Raw genomic sequence first — 26387 nt, 5'->3', positions numbered from 1 at the left:
GGCTCCAGCCAGCTGGAATTGGGTGGGGGGCTTCATACACGGGAGATTATATGCAGATTTTGCCCTTGACAAGGTCAAGGCACGTGGTGACTTTTGAAGAAGAGAGATGTGCAAAAGAGGGGAGGCTGCATGGAGACAGCCTCTAAGAAGGCAGCCCCGGGACTCTCTTGGGCATCTGTGGTTAAGATTCCTAACAGAAATTGGATTTGGAGAGTTGTTCATCAACTAGAATGAATGGTTTGGGACCCCTGGCGGTTCATTCTTGGAGACTGTGGAGCTTTGGACTGGGTGTGGTCTCCATCAGGACTGGGCCTCCTGCCAAGCGCCCTGGAGATCGACCTGGGCGCAGGACCCTCCACATGGAGCCTGCCCACCCCCAGGACCCCTGCGTCAAGAAGCTATTCAATCTTGAAACCCCGTTCAGCTTGGGGACAGGAGCAGGAGGAAGGGGGGAGGATTCCTAGATGTCTGGAGTGGGGCTGCTTTCCAAAGCCAGTGTGAAAGATGGCTGGACTAAGAGGTGGCTATGAGGTGGGAGAGGGCTGCTGATCCTGGAGGGGGGAAAAATCGATTCCAGGTGGCATTAGCAGCTCTCCACCCCTCGTAGCCACTCACCGCACTGTCTGAGGCCTGAGCTTCTAGAAGTCGCCTCCTGCAGCCCACCTAGTTTTTCCTACCACTGAGGGTCTTCTTCCTGTACTGCCACTCAGGCCTAAAGCCTGGTCGCGGAGCAGACCTTTCCCCCGAGGTGGAAGACATCAAAAAGCTAAGAGGTTGCACCCAGGCCGCTGGCCCCAAGATCTCTGCAGGAAATGCCTGTGGAGTGCGGCAGCCTGGGAAAGCCTCTGCCACACTTATCTGAAGCTTGGATTTGCTCAGCGGAACAGTGGGCATGGCCAGCGGTCCCCAGCTACGGGGGCTTGAGTCCCCCAAACACCCAGTCTGGCACCGCACTCTGCCCTTCGCACCCCAGAACTGAGCTTGGAAGCTTCCAGCAACCTTCCAAGAGCTCAAGAGCATTTGGAATTATTTTAAAAAATAAATATTATATTATATTATATATATTTCCCTGCAGGAACCAAAGCGAATTTTAAAAGATGCAATGTAGAGAGGGGAAAAGATGATGAAGAGAATATTTAAAGGCTCTGTTTACAGTGTTCCACGGTTAAACTCACTCACTGCTAAAAAAAAAAAAATATTTGAATGTACGCTTCATACAGGGATGGTGTTCAAAAGACTTGTAAATAAAAGAACCATAACCTATTTTGTTTGAATACTTTTTAAATTTTGCCATTAGTTGATTTCCTTGGGGTGTTGGAGGGGTGGGAAGGGTGTTAGGAATGATCTTTTTAATTTCTTGCAATGTTTGGAAAGCATTAGGAGGATGCTCTAAAGTAGTTTGGCCCTCCAGGGTCTGGGGACCTCAGCCGAGAAAGCCAGGCACCCTCCCATTCAATCTCCTCTGCCTCCCTGTTTTAAGAAGTGTCTGGTGGCTCTGTTTGTAACAGGACTGTTGGCCTGTCCTCCATTCTCACCCACCACGTATGTCGCAGCGTGTATCAGGCGACAGGGCACAAGGAAAATAAAGACTGGAAACTTGAGTCCTGGGTTCTGGTGTGACATTCCTCTTCCTGTTTGCCTTTTACTGCCAAATGTCTGCCCCCCTACCCCCTCCCACCCCACAAAAGGGGCAACTTACCAGGCCTCTGAGGAGGTGGGGAGATAACTTAGGGTTTTAACTCCACTAGAAGCCAAGTTTGGGAAGACAAGATGACTGGCCAGGTCCTTTGGGGAAGTGGGGGGTCCCATGAATGGGGTATCTCAGGACCTGGAATTGGGGGTTTCATTCTTCAGGCTGGACAGAGGCTGGGAGAAAGCCCTGGGTCTTGAGGTGGTCAGTGAGCTTGATTCCAGGCTGGGCTTGCTCGCCTCAGGTTTAGGAGGCCTAAAATGGAACCACTCTAGGGTGCCCTGGTGATCCCCGTAGGAAGACAGAGACCAATCTGGGTACAAAGAGCAGACTCTCAGGAGTCTCTATGGACACTTTGTCCCAAGCTCCCAGCTGAGGCTGCCTTTTCCCTTTAGGGAAAGAAAGATGCCGGTTTACTCTTTGTTTCCTGCCTTTGAACTTCTGCCTTAAATTTGGACATCACCCATAACCTTGAGGGGCAGGGCGGAAAGGCCAGAGCCTTTTGTTGCTCACCCCCCACCTCTACTCCCACCCTCTCCCTAGCCACCCAGGCAGGGCCAGAGCTGCAGAGAAGATCAAATTTGGAGAGAGGCCCCAGACCCCAGACCTGCTTTGTTTATTTGTTTGTGTGTTTGTCTAACTGGCGCGACTGGGGAAATTGAGCTCAAAGGGGAATGGGACAGACCCCCTAGATGAATGTCTAGGTTGATGAACAGACACACCGAGGTGAACAACGACTCTCCTGGGGGGCAGGGAGGGGTGGGCAGGGAAGCCCGGGGTTTAAGGAAAAGACTTCCTTTGGGACGGTTAAAGATTAACCAAAGTCTTGCAAGTTGCTAGAGAGAGTCTAGCCAGGGGACTGTTCGCCGGCGGGCGAGCGGGCGCGGGTTTGATTTCTGAGCCCTATAAAAGCCCATCCTCCGATGGCTGTGACAATGTGGTCGTAAACCCGTCCAGGGCCGGCCAATTTGCATATTTGGAATGCGCCGCTATAAACCCGGCTGGGGTTTTGCAGCAATTTCTTAGATGTAAAAATGAGATCTCTTTAGCAGCGGGCTGGGCACATTCTTTCCCTCCGTCTATGCCTAGAGCCTGCTTTCCTCTCCCGGCTCAGGGCCGAAGTTCGGGCCGGGCCTAGTAGCTCAGCCGCCACGAGATGGCGCACGTCCGATCAATGTCAAAGCCGCCGGGGAGCCGGGAACCCCTGCGCGATTCTTGGCCTTTGTTCCTTTCTGATACTAAGAGCAGCACGTTACATTATTTCACTTGTCCCGTTTCCCTTAGTATCAAAATAAGGGGGGGAGGCTCACCTTCAAGAAGTAATTGGTGGTGTAATTTAAAGCAACGTGCCTTCTGTAGGCCTCGCAGGCATCGCGCCGCGGAGAAGCCCGCTGTCCCTTGGCAGTGATTTCGGAAATGTGTCAAGGTAAGAGGCCACAAGTTTAGCAATTTCAGTCTGGCTGAGTCGGGAGTGGGGAGGTGGCCGATGTCAGAGCAGGACTGGGCAAAGTGGCTGGGCTTGTGTGCTCCGGGGGACGCTACAGGCGCTCAGCCCACCCCCCTTTCTCCCATCGCTCCCTAAGGTTTGAAAACAGGGGGAGGCCTAAGTGGAAAAGTTGAGGATTTTAGACCCTCGCGCCAGCGATTCACCCAGGGCGATCTTTCAGTTTTGTAGAAATATTCAGAATGGGATGAGTCAGGCATGGGGGGCATCCAAGCGAAAGGGTTCTGGCTGTGTTGGGATGGGTGTTGTGGTGGCAACAAAAAGAGAGAGAGAGAGAGAGAGAGAGAGAGAGAGAGAAGGGGAGACAGTGAGAGAGTTGGCGGGAGTGGGGAAAACAAAGTTTCTACTCTAAACAATGAGGTGGTCAGCAACCGTGGCCGTGGAGGCCGGCATATTCCCTGGGGCAGACATCCGGGAGGTCTCTGGTTTTCTGCTAGGTGCGGTCTCTAGGTCTGCCCAGCAGCCTGGGGAAAACCTTTGTTCTGAAAAAGGCCAATTCAAGAAAGTCTCATATGATTTCTGAGGCTTCCAGAGAAAATCCACTTGCTTATTTGGAATTCACGGCTATAAACCTGGCTGGGGTTTTGCAGCGATTTCTTAGATGTAAATATGAGATAGTTTGCAAATATGCAAAAACTGTATTGGTGTATACCTATACATTTTCAAAAGCTAGCACTGAGGATAAACTCTGATCACAATTTCTCCATCAGTGTTGTCACAAAACAAGTTTTAAATACTCATTTCACTTAACATTTCAGAGACTAGATCCAAATTTCCTCTTTTCTTATATTTAACTTTTTATTCCAGTATGTTTTCATTAGCTTCTTGAAATTGCTGTTTTCATAAATATATAGTGCATGGGTGACTGGGGCGGAGGGACTCACAGAGAAAATAGGTGCTGCTTGAGTATGAGTGTGTAAATCTTGCTATCAAAAGTCACTAGTCTTTGTTGAGCATGGGCTCCCAAACTCTGCCAAAATAAGAGAACCACGGGAACCCCACCGAGGGCGCACCCGCACCGCGCTTTCTGCAGCCTGAGCCTTCCCTAAAATCCCAGAACCTCTTCTAGTTTCAAGGCCAGAGGCAGTTTATTATAGAGAAAATTAAGGATATTGCAATTTAGGGAGTGTGTGAAAAGGCCCCAACACTCCCCCATCAGGAGAAAAGGGCCAGTTTAGTGGTCGGATTTAGAGAAGAATTTAAAGCGGGTTGTTAGGGATAGATTGCACCTGATTAATTCAAAACAGACACATCAGATTTCCCTGGAAATGTGGACATTCTTAAAGATGAATAAGAAAAGAATGTCATGGCTTACAAAAAAATGTCTCACCATACAGTAAATGTGAGAATCAGAGAAGACCAGAATTTTTGCTAAAGGGGATATGTGAAAATAGCGTTTATTTTTCTTCTGTGAGGCCACAGACCAACTCCACACCCGGTGGGAGAATTCTGAGCCTGGAAAGTCCTGAGAAGGACTTCCAAACACAAACCATTTACTGGCTATCCCCATCTCAGTACCTAGTATTTTTAAAAAGAGGTGGGGGTTTGGGGTAGTAACAGTTTGTTATTCTGGGTCGTTTGCAAGGGCCTACTCCGAAGGAGGAATCCACTATCCGGCGAAATGCATCGTGAGCCTCGTCGAAGGGTTCATTCCACTGGCCTGGTGTTTACTTCGGCTCATAGCCACAGGGAGGGAGAACCGTTATTAACCCAGGTAGAAATCGATGATATTTACTCCTAAATAAAACGTGGGGGATGCACATAACGGCTATACAGGCCTGGCTGAAGAAAGAAGGCACCGAGAGAGTTTTAGGTCAAAAGCATCCTGAGGGGGACAGAGAAATTCAGCAGCTGGGAGGCAGGGCGAAAGGGAGAGAGGGAAAGAGGCAAATGGGCTGGAGGGAAGACAGTATCCAGGAGCCGACCCACGCTGCAACTGAATCGCTTTTCTTAATCTCTGGGGATGGGGAACCTCAGGAAAGCCCTGGCGATCGATAAACCGAATATTCTGTTGAGGAAGTTAACACCTCCGTGTTACAATCTGAGGAGTAGGGAGCCTTGGGGGCCGGTCGGGGATGCTGGGAGTTCCAAGACTCATTGAAAAGGCAGCAGAATCTAACTGGAGCTTCTGCGGCGCGGATATCTTCTCGTCCGAACCAGCCAGCCGCAGCAGGCCAGTCTGCGTCCCAGGCACGACCGCAGGCCGAGGGTTCGCTCGCAACTCCGCCTGCCCTGGTGGGGGTGGGGCGGCGGTCCTGGGCCAGAGAGGAATTCTCACACGGGCCTACACACTCCTCATCATCCTCATCTTTTTTTTTTTTTTTAAATCAAGAAACAACACAAATTCAACATCCCATTTGGTTTATTACAAGGGGAAAAAAGAGGTTGGAGAAAAACATTCAGCTTTCCCAAAGGTCAGTGAAGACCCAAGTGCCAATGCCATGGTCTGAAAGGCAGCAGCGGGCTCTCCACCTCCTCTAAGTCCTCAGCCAAGGGGGCCTTCTTAAAGTAGATGCAGTACCAAACTGGCTTTTGTCACCTTGGTTGGCACCTGCATGCTTTTGGATCCCATCCCACCTAGAAGCCCATTTGGTCACCCTACAGGGCCTTGACCCAGCTGAGCCTGAGCTGCCTACAACCCAGCACCCGGCTTGTCTTACCAGTCAAACTGACAGGGTTGCTGAATTCCTGAGAGTCCTGGAACATTCTGGAGGGCCCAAGGAGAAGGCTGTGAGGGGGGTCTGTGAACTCCTTGAAAACAATGGGTCAAATTGTGGGAGTGCCCAGATGTGCATTTTTCACAGGGTAAGAATCAGAGCTTGGCCTTAGCTTTTCCGAGTGGGGCCTTAACTTTCAAAAAGAAAGATAGGTTTAGATCATTGACTTTCATTTTATTTTCTTAGCCTCTGCCATCTCAAGCATTCTTTCCTATGGCCACTGTCCCTTCCTCTCCCAACCTACAGCCTTGGGAAGCCGTTTCTGTTTTTAGTGTGGAGAGAAACCAAATCCTGTCTCAAGGGGTCTGCCAGGATTCATTCTTCTCAAGGACCCCTCTCCCGTTCTTGGGACTTACTTCACCCTCTGCAGAGCTTTCATGATTGGCATGGACAAGTGCTTTGGGGCAAAGCCCCCTTCTCAGGCAGCCCTCGGTTCTGTGGCATTTCCCAGTAGCACTGCTGAGTGCAACAGTCCCAATGCGTTTCACCCTCCCGGAGAGCGGGACAAGGACCAAGTCCACCCAGACAGGGGTCCTAGGTTTCCCTGCTCTGAAGCTTTTGCCTATTCAAGTTTGTTGGCCTCTGGGCCTAGCCAGGTTAGAATTTGCCTTGGCCTTGTTTGCTAGAAGGAGGTGGGGATTGAAGGACTGTTCCGCATCTCTCCGCACAGACTTGATTCGGCTGCCGCTGCTTCTGCGGCCTCAAGATCTTGTTGGGTTGGAGAGAACTGGTTCTCAGAGTCTCTGCCCTTCTCTCTCCCTTTTTTTTCTCTCTCCCTCAGCCTTTCTCTCCTTCTGTCTCCCTCCGTCTCCCTCCTCTCTACCTTGATACCCCGTCCTGGAGCCTGTCGCAGCGAGGCACAGACCAGCTGGGTGGAAGTGGGGGGAGTGTAGCGCAAGCCTTGCCTCGGGGCGCCGCGACGAGCAGCCACAGCAGGCAGAGACCGCAACCGCTTGCATCTTCAGAAGCCAGCGTCAGGGCTCTTCCGCCAGCTCTCCCAAGTACTCTCTCTGGGTCTTCTCAGGCTCGACTTCCTTCTCAGACTGGGTTCACCATGGGAGGAACAAGGCCAGGTGCCCGGCAAATCACCAGGGATGCGAGGGTCTTTCCCCGCTGTACACAGAGGCCTGAGCAGTCTGCTTCCTGGGATCCCGGCGTTCAGCAGCCCCAGTCAAGGCCTCTGCAGGGGCTGGAGCTGGTGCGGCGGCGGGCAGGCCTGGGGCATCCTGGAGAGCTGTGGCCCACAGCCCTGGGGCAAGGCAGCGACCTCCTGGGCTCCACTGGATCCGGCCGGAAAAGGTCGCATTTCCTGAGATAGGTCTGAGGCCCACACAGGGGCTAGCGCCCTGGGCCAGCAGTTTCCAGTTGACTAAGAGCACGTCCCTCCCGCCAGGGAAGAAGGAGGCTCTGGTGTTTGCTGCGCAAAGGGCCTGGCCTCGGAACGCTGCTATAACTGGGCCACGAGCCCAGACCGGCCTTGCCCGGAATGGATTTCCTCACCGCGGGCCTCGTTAAAATGCGCACACCACGGGAGAGAGCGCTGCCCCAGCCACGGGTTTGGAGGGGAGGGGGGAAGAGGGGAGGGGACCGAGAGGCAGGAGTGTGGTGACACTGGTTCTTGTCATAACCTCCTAGTGCATGAGAATGCCAAGGTTAAAGAGAGAGCTTGAGGCAGAGGTGTCCATCCATGGCCCCCTCCTCCAAGTTTCCCCCTCCAGGTCTTCAGGTCTCTGGTCAAACCAAAGACCCTGAAGAGCAATGTTTCCTTCACTTCCCTGAAACGGGGTATGAGCTTGGAAGCTCCGGGGGGATGGGGCTGTGGGGTGCCTGGATCTGGCTCTGACCTCTGAATAGGGGTGGGGGGAGTCTTTTAGCCAAGGTTACCAGCTGCTTCCACCACCCGCCCCCCAACCTCTTTCAGCTCACCGGAGTCCACCGACAGGAGCTGCAGAGAAAGCAAGCCAGGTGAGCACACCAGAAGCCAAGATCCTAACTGGATCAACAACTGGCTGAGGAAGAGTGTAGAGGGCTGAGAAGCCAGGCCATTACAGTTTGGGGGAAATTCTATGTGGGGTGCAAGAAAGAAGTGGCAATAGCCAGCTTCCACTGTGCGCTGGATCTCGGAAACTCTAAAAGGTCTCGGTGGCCTTAGGGCCTGGTCCGTCACTTTTGGGAGACAGTTCCAGGTCCCGAGCTGAAAGGGAAGAGCCTGAGGTCCCAGCTGGTCCTCTTAGTGGTTAGAGCGCCTGGGGGGCTAGTGGCTGTTTCTGCAACAAGAATGGGGAGCACCCAAGGCAGCCCGGGGTGCACACCGTAAACACCCCACTTGTTAACTGCGCGGGGCCCAAGGGCCCTTCAAACAGACCCCGCAGGAGAGCTCAAGTCCGAGAGTGGGCGGGGCTAGCCCAGGGGCCAGGCCCCCCACTAGCCACGTTGGGGCAGCCCCCACAGCTCCTGGCCTTTGGGCCGAGGTATCGGGTGTGCGTCTCCCGGCCCATCAATACAGATTACATATTTATATCAATCGCGGGCTCAGAGGGCGCCCTCGGAGATCGGCCCCGCGACTACGAAACCAAACTGGGAGTGGTCGCGCGGAAACTCTGGCTCAGGATTGGCTGTGGGCACCCGCCGCGGTGCGGGGGGATTGCTAATCGTATTCAGCATGTTTTGCACAAGAAATGTCAGCCAGAAAGGGCTATCTGCTCCCTTCGCCAAATTATCCCACAACAATGTCATGCTCGGAGAGCCCCGCCGCGAACTCTTTTTTGGTCGACTCGCTCATCAGCTCGGGCAGAGGCGAGGCTGGCGGTGGTGGCAGCGGCGCGGGGGGCGGTGGCGGCGGCGGCTACTACGCCCACGGCGGGGTCTACCTGCAGCCGGCCACCGACCTGCCCTACGGGCTGCAGAGCTGCGGGCTCTTCCCGGCTCTGGGAGGCAAGCGCAATGAGGCGGCGTCGCCGGGCGGCGGCGGCGGTAGCGGGGGCCTGGGTCCCGCGGCGCACGGCTACGCGCCCGCGCCTATAGACCTATGGCTGGACGCGCCCCGGTCGTGCCGGATGGAGCCACCGGAGGGGCCGCCGCCGCCGCCACCACCTCCCCAGCAGCAGCCACCGCCCCCGCCGCAACCACCCCAACCCCCGCCGCAGGCCACCTCGTGCTCTTTCGCGCAGAACATCAAAGAGGAGAGCTCCTACTGCCTCTACGACTCGGCGGACAAATGCCCCAAAGGCTCCACCGCCACAGCCGAGCTGGCCCCCTTCCCGCGGGGCCCGCCGCCCGACGGCTGCTCCCTGAGCACCTCCAGCGGGGTGCCAGTGCCCGGCTACTTCCGCCTCTCCCAGGCCTATGGCACGGCCAAGGGTTACGGCAGCAGCGGCGGCGCGCAACAGCTCGGCGCCGGCCCGTTCCCCGCTCAACCCCCCGGGCGCGGCTTCGACCCGCCACCCGCGCTCGCCTCTGGCTCAGCGGATGCAGCCCGGAAAGAGCGAGCCCTCGATTCGCCGCCGCCCCCTACGCTGACTTGCGGTGGCGGCGGCGGGGGCTCACAGGGCGACGAGGAGGCGCACGCGTCGTCCTCGGCCGCAGAGGAGCTTTCCCCAGCCCCTTCCGAGAGCAGCAAAGCCTCGCCCGAGAAGGACTCCCTGGGTAAGCAGGGCGCGCCGAAGGGCCGCAGTCAGGCGGGCAGACAGGCAGACCCAGAGAAGGGAAAGAGCAGAGAGCCAGGAGTCCGCGCAGCGCCGGCCGGCCGGCCTTGGCCCAAGCTGCAGGCAGGCTGACCTTGTGAACTTGCTTTTTAATATTTGGGCGTGGGGACGCAGTAAAAATTCATGTCCGGCTTAGCGCCCCACACCAAGACGTCCGCCACTCTGGCCTCAGCTCACCCCCATTGGGGGCGAGGGCATGGACGAGCAGCCCCTCTCTTGTGCTTGCCCTTCTCCGTGGCCCAGAGCACCCTAAGCCGTGGTCTGGGCCCAGCCTGCGAGGCGCGGCCCACGCGGGGGGAGGGGGAGGGAGGAAAGTGGCTCGCCCGCAGATAGCGCGGATGTTTGTAAGGCATCCAAAATAAGCAGCCGCCAGTACCAATAAATAAGCCCATTAACCGGCGAAGTTCGAGTTTACGATCCCCCATGCTTTTTTCAAAGTTGCTGGAGGGGCGGGAATCCTCCTTGCGGGGAGAAGAAAAGGCAAATCCGGCCCGGTCGCCGGGGCCCTGAGCTTAGAGTCAGAGAGGGGCCATTTCGCTTCCACTGGAACTCGGAATCGCCCAGACTGCACGTCTCTGGCTCCTGGAAAGACGTGACAGACGGCCCTTGACCTCGAATCAGTTTTTCGTCCCTTCCCCATGTCCCAACTATGTCCTTGTTCCTCTCTTCATTGGGCCTTCGGCAATCAGGGTATGGGAATGGGACAGCGCCTCGCTGCCCGCCTTCCTTCCAAGTAAGCACCCATGCCCCCAACCTGGGGGCTGCAGGAAATGCTTGTCTGCCTTGGGGCGAGAAGCACAGAAAGGCGTTAAGTTCAAGATACACAGCCTGCTCTCCCAAGCCGTTCAGTCTGCGAGCACCGGATAGCTTTGTGCTAAAACAGGTGTTTGGGAAAAAGTGGAAGAAAATGTAAACTGGGAGGGTAGGTGCAGATTGGAGGCCCTCTCCATTTTGCACACACCCTTTGGAGGCACTGCTCTTCCTGAGCAAGCTAAAAGAGGGGTGTGTGTGTGTGTGTGTGTGTGTGTGTGCGTGCGTGCGCGCAAAACTCTGTGTGTGACTTAGGGCATCCCTCTTATCACAGAGAAGTCCCAGATTCACCCCTGCACACAGCCTGGCGAGACCCCGATGTAACCTTCCCTTCGTTATTCTCTTAAACGCTAGGCAATTCCAAAGGCGAAAACGCAGCCAACTGGCTCACGGCAAAGAGCGGCAGGAAGAAGCGCTGCCCCTACACCAAGCACCAGACGCTGGAGCTGGAGAAGGAGTTTCTGTTCAACATGTACCTTACTCGAGAGCGGCGCCTAGAGATCAGCCGCAGCGTCCACCTCACGGACAGACAAGTTAAAATCTGGTTTCAGAATCGCAGGATGAAACTGAAGAAAATGAACCGAGAAAACCGGATCCGGGAGCTCACAGCCAATTTTAATTTTTCCTGATGAAGCTCCAGGCAACGCCGATTTTTCCCGCTGCCAGAGAGCCGTTCTCCTCCCTCTGTCTTCGGCCTCTGCCCAGGAACTCGCACCTGTGCCGGAGTCCCACTCCTCCCTCCCACACTCGCCATCTCGCTGGCCGTCACATCTGTGCAGGGCTGGTTTGTTCTGACTTTTTGTTTCTTTGTCTGTTTGCTTGGTGCTGGTTTACTTGTTTTCTGGGGGAAAAAGCCATATCGTGCTGCATTTCTGTAAGAGAAATATTATCCTCAAGTGTTGAGTGGTGACTGGGCTGGTTTGCTGTCTCGGGGTTCCTCTGCTGGAAATGGCTCCTGTCCTCCCAGTGGAGCTGGTTTCCTGCGGGGGCGGGCAAACCTAGCCGGAAGGCCGAGGTCCCATTGTAGGCGCTGAGGTGTCTGGCCTGAGGTCAATGGTGCAAGGAGCCGCCACCGGGCTCGCCTGCCTGGAGTTCTGGGCTGTGTTTAATCAGGGGACATAGGCCCCTGAGTTTCTTTTTTCTTTCTTTCTTTCTTCCTTGGCAAAGAGAAGGGCTTGCAAGCATGGACATGCAGGCTGGCAAAAGGGCTTGGCTTTGGCTGATTAGAAAATTGAGAGTTATAAAGAGTAATCTTTCCTTCCTCTGTAAGATATCCCAGCTTTAAAAGGGGGGGGGAGAATGACCAAGAGAAGGAAACTTCTCTTCCAGTTTGTTTAGGGTCTTGCATTGTGGGACTAAATTATTTCACTTACCTCTGAATTTTCATATCCTTCTGGCTGTAGATAAATTATCTAATATAGTTTTGTTTATGCGTGCAGATTTAGTGGGGGTTTTTTGGTCATTAAATAATTGTTACCACTGGTAACACGACAAGCACACTACAATTCTCCCTATCTTGTGGAGAGTTTTCTTTCTCATTTTCTTTTTTCTTCTTCCTCTTTTATTTTTTCCTTCCTAAAATTCACAGAATCCGAGGAGGGCTGGGCAAGCGGAATAGACTAGAGAAGGGAGACATTGTTTGGGTTTCCTTTATACTGTGAAGTTACATGCATAAAAGGGTCAAACCTGTAGGTGCAGAAAAAGAAAAATTATAAATACAAATCTGTATAAATGTCTATTATTATGAAAAATTGCCAATCTTGTTTTATGCAAATGCATTCTATCGTTATTATAAATGTTAGTTCTAGCTCTATTTACTTCTAATCTTAAATCAGAATAAATTAATATTGTAATGCTGCTGTGCGTGGAAAAAAGACGATGTTTATGTTCTTATAGAAGAATAAAAGCTGTGGAATGAAGCTTTTTAAATTTTACCTCTTTTTTTTTTACTTCTTATCTTCACCTTCCACTTTATCCCGTTCACCACTTTTACAACAGGAGGACTAGCCCGCGCCCCCTGCAATTACTTTAGGCATCTATTTAAATATTACCTAGACGGTCGTAATTTGTCTGGGGCCTATAGCCCTGGTGCCGTAAGGTTTGTCGGCTTTTGTTCAGTTTTATGACTTGCTAGTATATCTGGATTGTGGCTGTCTTGGACCAGTGGTTTCAGTTGAGAGGGGAGCTGCATGGACAGAGGAAGCCAAACAGGATTTCTTTCGGGAGCCCCAGGGAGGCTCGCAGACGCCGGTTGTTTTGTGGGTCCCCTGGTCTTAGATGACCCCCAGCCTAGGAATCCGGGGAGCAGGCTGGGCCCAGAGCGCGTCACTAGCTTCCGCGGCAGTTAGGTAGACTGCTGCGGGCTGCAAGCCCCCCTCCCCCAGCAGGCCTCCCCCACCTGGTCGCCCTCCGCGGGGCCACGCGTTTCCTGCTCGCGGGAGGGGGGGGGGCGACGGCAGGGGGAGGGGGCGCGGGAGCGCGCGCCCCGGCTGGCTGGCTGCTGGGAGGGAGAGAGGGGGAGAGCGAGCCGCGGGGAGTGCGCGCCGGAGGCCGAGACCAGACTGGGAGCCGGGCTCGGGGCCGTCCCTGGCGCTTTCGAGTCGCTCAGGGCTGCCGCCGCTTGGCGCCGGCTCGCCGAGAAGCGACATTTGGGAAACCAGCACGCACACTGCTCGCTCTCCTTTCTTCTCGCTTTTCCCTCTCCTTCCATTTTCCTCTCTCTCCTTTACCTTCTTTCCCCCTCTCTCCCAGGTTTACCTTACCGGGGCCGGTGGCTTCTCCCGCCGCGATGCCTTAGCGGCAGCGGGGGACACACAGTGACAGCGCGGGCGCAGGTTGGCAAGGGGCCGGGCCGGGCGCGATCGCAGGGTTCTCCCTTGGCTGCGGCGGTGGCGGCGGCGGTGGCGGTGGCGGCGGCGGCGGCGGTGGCGGTGGCGGCGGCGGCGGCGGCGGGCGAGGCAGCCCCGCGCTGGCAGCACCAGAACTGGTCGGTGATTTAGGTAGTTTCCTGTTGTTGGGATCCACCTTTCTCTCGACAGCACGACACTGCCTTCATTACTTCAGTTGAAATCGTCTCCAGGTACCTGTGCGCGCGGGGGCTGGGCCGGGCGGGGCATCCGGGCCCTGGTCATGCCAGGCCTGCGGTGGCAACCTCGGCTTTTCCCGCGCAGGAGCCTCGTCCCTGCCTCCTTCTCAGCGCTTTGCCAAGCTGTTGGCGGCGATCCCCATCCCCACCTGGCCCGGAGCAGGTATGATCAGGTTAGCTGCTCCTCGGCGGACGCCGGGGGCGTGGTAGGAATTCTGGGCCCGGAGCCATTCAAGGTCAGGGGCACACGCTCCCATTCTGGGCCTCCCCCGACTCCAGGACATTCTCCTGCAAGGCTGGGACACAACCAGCCCTAATCCAGGGTAGAAGATCAGGAAAGATCCCCTTGAGAGACTCAGGCTAAGCTAGGAGGGACCCGCTGGAAAGGGGCTGGGATCCTGGCCTTGTCACTTACCCTTCTCTCCGGAAGCCGCCCTCTGCTCCCAGGAGTCGCCTTTGACTCTTTGCTTCCTTCTTTTCTTCCCTCTGTTCTTCCCCTTTCTTCTTTTTCTTTATTCTTACCTTTCCTTCTTCCTTCTTTCTTTCCTTCCGTTCATTTGTCTTTCATCTCGGGTCTCTCTGTGCGCAGTTTTCTATCTCCACTTCCTGTCCTCCCATCTCTTCCTCCGGGAGGGACCCAGGGCTGGCTTGGGAGAGCCTGGGACGGGGTCTTATTTTTCCTTTTTGCGTGCTCAAGTTGTGGTCGGGATCTGCCAAGGAAGGTCTCGCGTGGGACAGCTGTTGAGGGCTGTGAATCTGGGCCTGATGTGCGGCTGCAGAGACAAGGCCTCGGTTATGATCACGGCCGGATGGCGGTGGCCTTGCGTTCTTACTCCGCTGGTCGGCAACCACAGCTTATGAGATCCGATTAGGGGGCATTCGCGCCGTTTTTGTGTGCCCACAGAGAGGGCAAGGAGGCCTTTGCTGGCCTCACCGGGCACCTGAGGCTGGCAACTGGGCTGAGGCCCAGCTCTATAGAGCTTGGCCACGCACGGAATCTCGCCTGGAAGCTTCCTCCGCTGTCCTCCGGCCTGCCGGTCCCAACTCGGGCTTTAACCGCGCCGCAGGGGAGCAGCGTTAGGGCAGAGAACGGTTGCTTGTTTGCCCGTAGCCTCTGTCAGGTTCAGAGTCTGTGAGAAATGGCATCCTTGTACCGATGGGTACTGGAGAAAGGGACCCTTCCAGCTCCGGTCTGTTTCAAATATAATAGGGGAAAGGAATCTTAAATTCCACAACCATTGTATGACCAACTTGAGCCCTCATTCCAAGTTGCAGTCCACCGTTCGAAGCCAGATGAACCATTCTTGTTACCGAACTGAAAACGACTTTCATTCCTCCCTGCCTCACACACACACACACACACACACACACACACACACAGAGAGACACACACACAGACACACACTCACACACACATATATGCAGAGCCTTCAGACTCATGCCCACCAAGCTGGGCTTCCCTTCCCAGCTCTGTCTCCAGCCCTGGAACTGTTTCCATCGCTCTGCCTGCGGTCCTGTTATCTGAAAGGCCAGCACACGGCTCTCCCCTCAACTCCTCTGTGCCATTTTCCAGACCAGAGAACTGGATTTATTTTGGAGGCCAAGGTTTTAGAACTCTCAGGCAAAAAGAGGCAGTTTGTAATTACATCTATTTATTTTTTAAAAAATATACACACACAGTCCCTTTCATTTCCAAAATAAAATCTCACTCAAAAGCCTGACTCTTTTCTCCCCAAATCTTTGGGCAGAAGAGGGGTCCAATTAGGTTTTTCTGATTTTTCTCCCCTCTTAGGCACCAGTAAGGCCTGCTTAACATTCAGGGCCTGCTAATTATGTGGTGACTGTCCTATTCTGGGGGGCTAAGGCTATTTAAACAGCCTTTTCATTTAAAAAAAAATACTAATACTAATTATTCAAGGCTTCTCTGAGCAAAAAAGTTGAATTGCAAATAGGCCAGTCCAGCCTGTTCTCAGACAATTACAATGAGGAGCGAGGTCTCCTCCTGAGTTAGTACTTCTTAATGAAAATCTCAGAGGCACCGCAAACTGCCCAATATTTGGGACACACCGGGATGCGATGGGGGTGGGGATAAGGCAGAGGAATTTACTGGGAAAGGAAAATATTATGGGGGAGGAGGCTAAGGCGACCAGGAGCAGCCACGTCTGGAGTTCACTGTGTCGGCCACTTCCCTCTTCCGGCGAGAGCGGATAAAGGGGAATCCGGCTGTTCTCCGCCAGGCTTCGCAGCCTCGCTCTCGGGCAGAGCCCGGCATTTGAGGGTCCCCGTCCGGGATAGGGATGTATCAGGGTTTGGGGGAGGATTACTCGAACTGTTGGGTCGGACGAGCCAGAAAAAGAGATGGAAACGCCCTCGCCGCCCGCCCTCGCCGCCAGGGAAGTGGGCTAATGAGAAACACACTCTTGCAGGCACAGTGTTCACACGTGAATTTAATTACCCCGTTTTTAGGAGTCACTGCTTTCCGTTCGGATTTGGGGTGGGTTTTTTTCTTCCAACTAACAGAGGCCGCGAGGCCTTTTCATTTAACCCTGAAAGACTCGAAAAGGGGTAAGAAATACCTTCCTCAATGTGGCCAAGCCAAGGAATGGGATTAAAGTCAAAGCCCCGTGCCCTGTGCCCCTCCCCGTTTAAATTTCTAGCCCTGGACTTGAGCGGCGGTCGCCTAGCTTTGGGCCTTGTAACCTTGTTGAGCCTGTCCGGCCTGGTGAAAACCGAGGCGGAGCCCGGGGCGGTGGCCGGAAAGAAAGGAAGGAAGGAGCCCCGAAGAACTCATACTGGGCCCCGAGGCCAGCGGCTCTTGTGCGGGCCTCCCAGCTCCTGGAGCCGCGCGGTCTCTTCGGCGGGACTGCCTTCTCGCGAGCCGATCTCGCCTTCCACTGAGGCTGCCTCGTGTTTTTTTCGCAGCTCGGGTTTGGGGAGTGCGACAAAGCTTGCAGAGCTCAGCGTGAGGGCCTCCGAGGTCGGGGCACCGTGCTGGGTGGCCTGCTGCGTTCGCCTGGGTGTCGTGATTCCTGGCTGAGGACCGTAGGGTTGTAAGGCTCGGTGCGCGGGGTCGGAACCGAACCCGCGGCACAACCAGGCCCTCAAGCCCTTCGGCGCAGGGACAGCCGGCTGCTCCTCCGTGGGGCGCACGCTGGAGGTGCAGCGGCGACTCTGGGAGCTAGCTTCCCGGGCGCCCTAGGATCCAAAGGGGCAGATTGCAGGGCCCCACAATAGGCGGTGCCCTCTGGGAAGCCTGACCGTGCCCAGCGCGCTCGGGCAGGGGTTGGGTGGTGGCCCAGTTTGGGACGGATACTGCATTGAATTTGACTTTTCGCGGCTGGCCCGGGGTAAACTCGCATCTCCGGGGACGGCAGGAATTATTTACAGGGAGCTCGCCAACCCAACACAACAGTCTAATTTAACCTTTCCAAGTCCTCGTAAATTTTTACAGCCGGGAACCACGGCGAAGCAAACGAATCTGTTGGTCGTTCCCGACTTCCCACCAGCCTGTGTGGCTTCTGAAACAATAACTCCTTATGAAATATCATAAATATAGATTTAAATACAGTAGAGCGAGAATGCGATTTGGCTGCTTTTTTATGGCTTCAATTATTGTCTAATTTTATGTGAGGGGCTCCACTGGCCGCACTCGCACGCGGGACCCGCGCCTCGCTGATGGCGTGATTAATTGTGATATAAAATAGTCCGCTTAAGAAGTGTGTGTCTGGTGGCGGCGGTGGGAGGGGAGGGAGTACAGAGGCAAGGCCAGATTTGATCTTTTAATCTTCGTTGGCCACAATTAAAACAAACCCGATCGTGGAGCGCCGCGATCCCTTTGCATAAAAACATATGGCTTTTGCTATAAAAATTATGACTGCAAAACACCGGGCCATTAATAGCGTGCGGAGTGATTTACGCGTTATTGTTCTGCCGGGCGGGCACGTGACGCGCGCGGCCAATGGGGGCGCGGGCGCCGGCAACTTATTAGGTGACTGTACTTCCCCCCCTGGTGCCACCAAGTTGTTACATGAAATCTGCAGTTTCATAATTTCCGCGGGTCGGGCCGACCGGCCAGGCACGGGGCACAGCGATGGCCACCACCGGGGCCCTGGGCAACTACTACGTGGACTCGTTCCTGCTGGGCGCCGAGGCTGCGGACGAGCTGGGCGCGGGCCGCTACGCGCCGGGGGCCCTGGGTCAGCCTCCCCGGCAGGCCGCCGCGCTGGCGGAACACCCCGACTTCAGCCCGTGCAGCTTCCAGTCCAAGGCGGCGGTGTTCGGCGCCTCGTGGAACCCGGTGCACGCGGCGGGCGCCAATGCGGTGCCCGCCGCGGTGTATCATCACCATCACCACCCTTACGTGCACCCCCAGGCGCCCGTGGCGGCGGCGGCCCCGGACGGCAGGTACATGCGCTCCTGGCTGGAGCCCACGCCCGGCGCGCTCTCCTTCGCGGGCTTGCCCTCCAGCCGGCCTTACGGCATTAAACCTGAACCACTGTCCGCCAGAAGGGGTGACTGTCCCACGCTTGACACTCACACTTTGTCCCTGACTGACTATGCTTGTGGTTCTCCTCCAGTTGATAGAGAAAAACAGCCCAGTGAAGGCGCCTTCTCCGAAAACAATGCTGAGAATGAGAGCGGCGGAGACAAGCCCCCCATCGATCCCAGTAAGTGTGTCCTCCCTTCAGACCGGCCGCCGCCTCCACGCCGGCCACCAGGATCTGCCAGCCCTTCAGCTTTCTCTTGAGCCTGCTTCGCCTGCGCTGCGAGCCTCTTGAGCAGGGGCCGGGAACCAGAAGTTGCTGTTTAGGATGCCTCGGATGGGGCCCCAATTCCAAAGAGCAGTGACAAGCTGGCTGCCGGGTTCAGGGGGAGGGGAGGCGGCTGCTGCCGAGAGAGAGGGGGCGGGGCGGGCGCTGCCGGCCAAGCCAAGACCAGCCGCCCCTCTCCCTGGCTGTCCGGTACCAGGACAGCAGTACTTTGGGCCGTTCTTCGAAAGCAGCTCGGCAGAGAGAATCTTTTGTGCGGCTAGACTGTCCTGGAGCCTGGAGCCGCGGCAGCAACTGCAGCCTAGCTATTGAAGAAGACCGCCGATCCCCTCCACTTCTTGCCTTCAGCCAGTGGCGGCGTATATCCTGCCCAAGATGAGGCTGTAGGCGACCGGGCCACGGCGGTCCCCATGCCAGATTATTCGCATAAACTGGAGAAGTGATCAACATCCTTGGGGCGCCTAGGGGCGCCATGCCGGCTACCCGGCTCTGAGGGCCTTCCAGGGAGTCAAAGAAGGAAAGGGGAAAGTAGAAGGAAAGGTGGGGAAGGGAGGATACAGAGAGAGAGTGTGTGCGTGTGTTAGTGCGGGGGAGAAGAGAATATTAACGTTACAGGAACACAGGGCAGCGTGCTGTCCCCCTGCCTGGCAAGAAGAGGATCTATTTCCAAATTTCCATCCTTGTGCAGTGTACAGAGAGTGGAAAGAAGGAGAGGAAAAGGACCAGGAGGACAGAGAAGAGAGGAGGGTCTCGTAAGGGAGGGGGAAGCCGAGGTTTTACTGCGTGCAATTGTAAGTGACCGTTCCTCCGTCTGTCTGCCACCATTCCATTGTGTACGGGTTCTGCAGCCTTTCCCTCACCGATTCAGCAGTGTCCTGCACTTTGGCTGAAGACCCCAGGAGGTTCCCCGGCCTCCAGTGGAGGGGGGACGTAGGTGCTTCTCCTCTTTCTAAATCCCCTGTCTGTCTCCCTCGCAGGCAACCCGGCAGCCAACTGGCTCCACGCGCGCTCCACGAGGAAGAAGCGCTGCCCCTACACCAAGCATCAAACCCTGGAGCTGGAGAAGGAGTTTCTGTTCAACATGTACCTCACCAGGGACCGCAGGTACGAGGTGGCCCGGCTGCTCAACCTCACCGAGCGGCAGGTCAAGATCTGGTTCCAGAACCGCAGGATGAAAATGAAGAAAATCAACAAGGACCGGGCAAAAGACGAGTGATTCAACTGAGTTCATTTAGAAAAGGAGAGCGAGCTAGGGAGAAAGAGAAAGGACTGCCCGATCCCTCTCCCGCCCCTATTCGACCCCAGCGTCCACCACCCCGACCATCCCGCACAAAGCGGCTCTAAACTCCAGGCCTCATCTCCCCCTGGCAAGCCGGGCTAAGGCTGGCTTCCACCCGCCCCCCAGCCTGCCGCTTTGATGGAGGAGGTATTGTAAGCTTTCCATTTTCTATAAGACGGAAACAAACAAACAACAAAAAAGGGTGGGAGGGGGACATTTTCGCTGATGCCTGTGTGTGCTAGCTTGTATATATTTTTTAAAAAAATCTACCTGTTCCTGACTTCAAAGAAACAAACAACAACAAAAAAAATACTACCTTTTTATAATGCACAACTGTTGATGGCGGGCTGTATAGTTCTTAGTCTGTGTAGTTAATTTAATTTGCTCTTTGTGCGGCAGAGCGATCTGCCCAGATACTTGAACACTGTGTTTTATTGTGGTAATTATGTTTTGTGACTCAAACTTCTGTGCTGGGTGATGCACCCGTTGTGATTGTGAGCGCTTAGAATTCAATTTCAACTCAGGTTGTTGCTAGGAGAGAAAAATAGTTGCGTAGAGTATAGCTCTGTGTGGAACATGTCTTCTGTATGACTAGGCTGTTCACCTTGGATTGTAAACGAGCTGTAAGGATTTCCCAGTGAAATAAAATTTTAAAAGAAAGAAAGTGTTCTCCAGGATGCATAAATTCATGGTTTCCTCCTCTTTGGAAATGTGGGCGTTTTCGTCTCTACCCGTTCTATAGACCTGTCTTGTTCATTGTACATATAATCCATATATTAAAGAAAAAATTAATCAGACGAGCTTGAATATTGTTTTTGCACCGGATGAACATTGAGGAAATTCGGAGCTATACATATGTGCAGAAGGTTACTACCTATGGTTTACATTTAATTTTAATCGGGGGGGAAAATGAATGCTTATTGTAATGGAGTTAATTTTATCGATAATAAATTATACACTATGAAACCGCCACTGGGCTACTGTAGATTTGTATCCTTGATGAATCTGGGGTTTCCATCCGGCTGGACATACACTGTATATTTTGCAATAGTTACCTCAAGGCCTACTGACCAAATGTTGTGTTGAGATGATATTTAACTTTTTGGCAAATAAAATATATTGATTCTTTTCTATTTATTGCGGGTCAGCTCTTTGCACCTTTTTTTCTGGGATAGGGGAGCGTGGGTGGTGTCTCTGGGTGGGGGCCAGGCCTGGGAGGAGGGGGCAGAATCTCGATTTCTCCATTTCACCGCCCGCGGGCTCTCGGATCGGGGACCTGCCGCAGCCAGCCGCGCTCCTACTCCCGCCGGCTGCCTGGCGGCGCAAGCAACCGAGCCAGGCTGGGCAATGAGGGGCGGCGAGGCCTAGCTCCCGGCTTTGACCTGTCCCATTTGCGGGGAGGCCGAGAGGCCTCCGAGGAACCGCGCTGGGGTCTCGGGTCCCGTTGGCCAGTAGCAGCGAAAGGCCTTGGCGCCCCAAGATATTTCCCGAAGCCGGGTCCACTGAGATCTCCGAGGCCTTCCCCTGGCATGGAGTGGGGAGTGTGAGGGCAGGAGAGACGGGGAGTTGAAGGACCAGCCTCCCGAGAGTCTCCAAGGAGGGAAACGAGCCCGGCTGCCCCGACGTGGCCGCCTGGAAGGACATCTGGGGGCTCTCAGGGGACTGAAGTCTTGCGCCCCCGCACCTCAGCGTCCTGTCAGGCTGGCCCAGGAGATTCTGGGTTCTGTACCGCACTCCCCTCCCGAGCACCCCTCCTGGCAGAGGCAGGGCCTAGGCAGCCTGCGAGCTGGAAGCGCCATAAAAGCAAATGAGGGCTGTTGCCGTTTATGGGGTGTAAAGGGCTGCGGGAGGAACGGCCACAACTTCGGAGGCCCAAGCACCTTATAGATGTGGCCAGAGGGTTCAGCCTAATCTCCCCCCTTTTCTTTTCTCGCTCGCCACGCCCTCCCCCCACCACCCCGAGACTGCTGGAAAGTTATCTGAGTTCCGATGCCTAAAGGGGGAACCAGGACGCCGGGGGATGGGTCTTCCCCTGACCCCCGCCCCACCCCGCCGCCAGGTTGGGACGCCCTCTGTTGTTGCAGACAGAAGGAACTTCAAAGAATGGGCAGTAAGGGTGTGCCATAAAGGCCGGGTCTGCGAACTGTCTGGAATTCGGCCCTTAATGAGTTTACAACTGTCCAGCCCCAATTAAGATTTTCCACCAAAGCCCTTTCATTTGTTTGCTCTGTCTGCACCGATAAAGCGGCTGCGGAAACAACTCTTTTATGGGCACTGCGCTCTCGGCAGCGTAGATTCCGGGCTCCACGCACACCCCCCAGGGACGCGGCCCTGGCCCAACTTTGGGAGTGGGGCGCTGGGCCCGCCCGGGCGGCTGACGAAGCTCAGGCCGGGGAGCCGGGGATGCAGTGCAGAGATTTGGCCAGCAGATGGCAGTATGGCTCCACGCAAGTGGCGCCCGGGCCGCCATCTCCCGCCGCCGCAACCCTGGGAAGTTCCTAAAATGTCGACTTGACGCTAGCCTTTCTCGAATGGGAGCCCCACGTTTGAATGAACTGCGGTCGTATATTTTCTTTGCTGCTCAGGCCGGGCAGGAAACCTCGCTGCGAAACAAGCAAGCGGTGGTGCTCGCCCGACCTGCACCGCTCCCGCCCCCTTTCCTCTCCCCAGTTCCGGAGGCCTAGCGCTGCGTGGGGGCAGCCGTCCGGCGGCTGCGGGGCTGTAGCTCCAGGCGCGGTCGTGACTCTAGGGTCACCGTTCCCAGGCCGGGACAAGCCTTGGGGCAGCGCGACGCTCGGAGAACTCGGCTGACCAGCGGACAAACAAGGACTAAGGCCTACAGCCCCGGAACTTGGTGACCCCCCGGAGGGTGTGCAGAGGGCGCCTACGTTGGTCAAGGGTCCTGCGGCAGGCGGGGGAGGGGGTGCTCCCTAACGCTGCGCCCCGGTACGAGGCCCGGTGAGCCAGCACCCGCAGGGGAGCCAGGACCCCAGGACCCGGCCGCCTCGAATAAGCGGCAATAAAACGAGGTGGTGGAAAATCGGAGGCAAAGGCATTCTTGGTGACTTTCTAGTGTGGATTTGGCGGCTGAATTGCCCGGGATGGGGAAATCCCTGGGAGCTCACCAGGGGCTGCTTTGATTGTTCTAAAATAAATACAACGTTTAAAATAATTGTGATAACATCCTAGCTCCAGGACAGGGATTCACGTCGTGAACGCTTTCCTTGCTGTCTCTCGCCACCGAATTTCCTTGGCAGTGGAGCTGCTCAGGCTGCTCTGGTTTCCCGTGTTCAGGAGGCCAGGAGGAGGGAGGGGACCCCCAATCTAGGCCCAGCCTATCCCTGGACCCTGGGCGGGGAACACGCCCCGGAACCTTCCAGGAGGCGGCCACGAGTGCGGGTGCAAGGATCAGCCCCTGGTGCAGAATGGTTTCAGAGGGAAAACGCAAAGCAAACAGAACCCATCGAAGCACCCCGGAGCCCTGTGGACACGCCATGCGATGTATTTATTTGGGTTGTAATAGTCTCTGCCAAGCCCACAAAATGTTTACAACCTGCGTCTCCGCGCTGTACACGCTGTAAAACTAGGGACTGGATTTTGGTTGACAGATCTCCTGAGTGTTTTTCCCTCTTCCTCTCTCTCTCTTCCTCCCTCCCTCACTTTCCTTTCCTCCCTCTTTCTCCGTTTATATAGGCACGTTGGTATTGCAGACACACGTCTTCATTATATATCCCTATATAACACAATATTTCACAGCGTCTGATTGTAAGAAGGGTTTTAGAGCTTCCCCGAGAGCCGCCATGGTCATGCATCCAAGCTGCAGATAGAAAGCTCAATTTAGGTAACTCGAGTAAATGGCGAAGGAGCAGATCAGTGGCGGCTGCTTCTCTCCACCGATTTCGGAGGCTCCAGGTAGGTGCTGGCCGGCTGGGATCTCAGAGGCCTCACGAACTGCCACGCCGGGCCTCCCTTGCCCTTGGCCGGCTGATGGCTGGGGATGCGGCTCTCCTGACTCGGCTGCCTGGGAAGTGCTTCCCCGTTAGCTGCGCAGACAACCCCCGCCCCGCCTCAGCCCCAGCTCCTTTGCACTCATCGGGCACGGATGTGTCCCCGCGTCTCGACCGGGGACCGCTCAGTGACTGAAGAACCGTGCGCAGCCCCGGCGAGGGGCGCGGCTGGAAACGTTTAGAGAAGCAAATCGCCAGCGGCCAGACTGGAAACAGGCTCCCTTCGCTTTCCCGGGGCTGGGCTTGTATTCTTATCTGGGTTTAAATATTGAGCACTATTTGGTAACAAGAAGCAAGGGAAACACATTGTGCTTGGTAGGTAGGAATCCAGCTCCAGGAGAGTGGTGAGAAAAATGTCTTTATGTAAAGACAGCTCGGCTGGTTAGAAACCCTCTTGCACGTGCCTGCTCCAGGCTGATCATTAACGAGCATTTCTATGAATATTACCACATATAATCCAGTGCATTTGTGTCTTTTCAGCCAAATAGGTAGGAAACCAATGGCTCGAGAACACGCAATTAAGGAGGCCTTACTGAAAGCCTGGCTCTGTCTGGCCTTTTCGTTTTAAAACCCTGCCACCGAAGGCAGGAGGAAACACAGAAGCCCAGAAACGAAAGAAAGGATTCGGCACCCGCGGGACTCGGCCCAGTTGTCTGACTCGGGCCCAGAAAGGCTGAGGCCTTGCCGGCAGTATCTGGACTCTCTTTGGCCCAAGCAAAGGGGCAGCGTGCCCCGCTAGAACCGTTTGGACCTGCGCCAGACAAAACCCAAGCAGGGATGAGCCTGTGACTTGGGGTCCCAGCCGTAGCGTTCCTTCCTGTGCTCCCAGAACCCTGTCTCCCACTTGGTCTGGGTCATCTCACTTCAGGGCAGGTTTTATTTAAAACGCCATCGCTGTCGGCCGCTCCAGCCGCCTGAGTCTAGACAGACGGCGGCAGCGGCGGCGGGGCCGGGTCTTTCTCTTTGCATCTTGCTCTGTGTCACACGGGGAACAATTTATTGGTCTAAAGCTGTCTAATTCCACCTCTTTGATCTCCTAGCTTTCTTGCTTGCTTCGTCTTCCTTTAACTTTTTTGGGTTTTTATTTCCTGCCCGAAAGCGATGCTATTTGGAATATTTAGTTTTTCTTCCCTACCCATGTTACAGCCTCCATTCCCCAACTGAGACACGCTATCATCTTGATCCTCCATAAAGAGCATCCCAGGTTATTGCCCCCACCTACAGCCCCTGTGTCCCCAGGGGAAACCAGCAGGCGCCCACCTGCCGGGACAGCCCCCCATCTCTCCACCCACGCCCATGGGCAGTCCACTAGGCAGGAACTGGGGCTCCGTTGCATCCGGGTCTGAACACTCTTGCTGCCTTTTGTGCTCCTGGGACCCCCTGAGAGGGTGCAGTGAACAGGGGGCGGCCTGGACTTTCTGAAAGTGATGGGAAGTGCTTTGTACACAAGGAACCAAACTCTATAATTTAGAGGAGAATTTCCGGGGCAATTCCATTGTGAGGTCGGGTTTATGGTGTGCAATCGAGCTGAGCAGTAAAAGGCATACTGACCTGGCGGATGGGCTTCCAGCGAGGCCTGAGCAGTTTATGAGGCCTTTAGGGGAAGGGTTCGCCCCACCACACTCCAAAGAGCGGTGGGCAGCATGGGCTCTGGCTGGTCCAACCCTGCGCAGGGGTTGGAGGCTTGGAAAGGTAAGCTCCAGGCGCTGGGGGCCTAAATGGGAAGTAGGGAAACTATTGTGCGTTCTGCTCTCTGTGAGCCAGTCTTGGAAATATGAAGCCGCCAGAACTGGGTGGTCTTACTAGAGGGGGTCCCCCTATTTGTTTTGGGGGTCCTCAAAAAGAAATGGAGATCCACAGTGGGCTGAAGCCCCCAGGCACCTGGGGCTTCTCTCCTCTCCAACTGGCTCTACCATATGTATTGCTTGCTCCCAAGCACTCAAGACCACGAGGAGCTGGCAGAGGCCCATGGGTGGCCCTGGTAAAGGCTTCCAGAAAAGTCCCAGCACTAGGGGTACCTGGAAGGGTGTAGGGCCTGAGGTTCCTCCAGCCTTGGAGGAAAGAGACTTGGTTCCCTTGAGCGAGGGGAAACCAGAGGTTGCCGGGAGGACAAAAGAGTGTCCAGCTATTTCTTAGGCTGCCAGAGGCCAGCCAGGTGCCCAGGAGCGAATGCACAGAGCCTGCCAGGACAGCGGTGTCCAGGAGGCGGGAGGGGAACCCCACGTTAATAAATCTGTTGGCAAATGAGGCTCATTAATAGATAAATATTTCACTGCTTCCTTTAAGGCGGATAAACAGTGTGCCTCCGATTAAGGAAAGGAAGCTGGGAGACGTTGACTTTATTCGAACCACATGGTTCCAGTTTGCGGTGGCGTTCTCGCTGCAGCTGTAAGTGACGCTGCGCCGGCCCCATCTGGATCATAGTCTAACTGGGCCTACCGCCCAGTGGACGTGGCGGGGGGGGGGGGGGGTTGTGCGGGGGGTACAAGCGGGCAAAGAACCGATTTGCCCGGAGCTGAGACTTGTCCATGGACTGCCGTAGGTCGGGCGGGTGCGCAGAGTGTAGAGACCCTCCCTAGGCTGGGTCAGTAGACAGGACAGGGGTCGGGAGGTCTGCAGGCTTGGTCCAGAGTTCGGTAATAGGCTAAAGGAGGCTGTGCCCGGCCGCCCCGCGCAGCCTGTGCAGGCCAGGCGTCCACGCTGCGGTGAGCTGAGCGCTCGCGCGGAGACTCGGGGTCCTTTTCCCGCGGGACGCGCCAGGCCAGCCCGGCGCGGGCAGATTCGTTGGCCACATATTTGAGCCTCTTCCCCTTCCATTCTAG

General features: G+C 55.4%; 2 protein-coding genes across 3 annotated transcripts; both read left to right on the top strand.

Moving 5' to 3' along the window:
* Positions 1-8589: 8589 nt before the first annotated feature.
* Positions 8590-12342, top strand: HOXA10 (homeobox A10; the record flags this gene model as incomplete). Its single annotated transcript, XM_080818163.1, has 2 exons — positions 8590-9556; positions 10780-12342. The coding sequence occupies 2 exons, from the start codon at positions 8590-8592 to the stop codon at positions 11052-11054; spliced, it is 1242 nt and encodes a 413-aa protein (XP_080674289.1). The 3' UTR covers positions 11055-12342.
* Positions 12343-17079: 4737 nt separating this feature from the next.
* On the top strand, positions 17080-20693 carry HOXA9 (homeobox A9). 2 transcript variants are annotated; one of them, XM_080819111.1, is made up of 3 exons: positions 17519-17914; positions 18088-18177; positions 19257-20687. In XM_080819111.1, the coding sequence occupies exons 1-3, from the start codon at positions 17827-17829 to the stop codon at positions 19493-19495; spliced, it is 417 nt and encodes a 138-aa protein (XP_080675237.1). In that variant the 5' UTR covers positions 17519-17826; the 3' UTR covers positions 19496-20687. The 2 variants fall into 2 exon arrangements, with proteins under 2 accessions (XP_080675236.1, XP_080675237.1); XM_080819110.1 differs by having other exon boundaries at positions 17080-18177; positions 19257-20693.
* Positions 20694-26387: the final 5694 nt, after the last annotated feature.

Source organism: Martes martes, assembly GCF_963455335.1.
Source record: "Martes martes genome assembly, chromosome: 11".
NCBI lineage: Eukaryota > Metazoa > Chordata > Mammalia > Carnivora > Mustelidae > Martes > Martes martes.
The sequence above is the reverse complement of the archived record's forward strand: the minus strand, read 5'-3'. Positions and strand labels throughout refer to the sequence as shown.

Coding starts and splice junctions, on each gene's coding strand:
- HOXA9 (XM_080819110.1), top strand. CDS start 17,601: ATGGCCACCACCGGGGCCCTGGGCAACTACTACGTGGACTCGTTCCTG. Junction 18,178..19,256: donor CAAGCCCCCCATCGATCCCA/GTAAGTGTGTCC, acceptor TCTCCCTCGCAG/GCAACCCGGCAGCCAACTGG.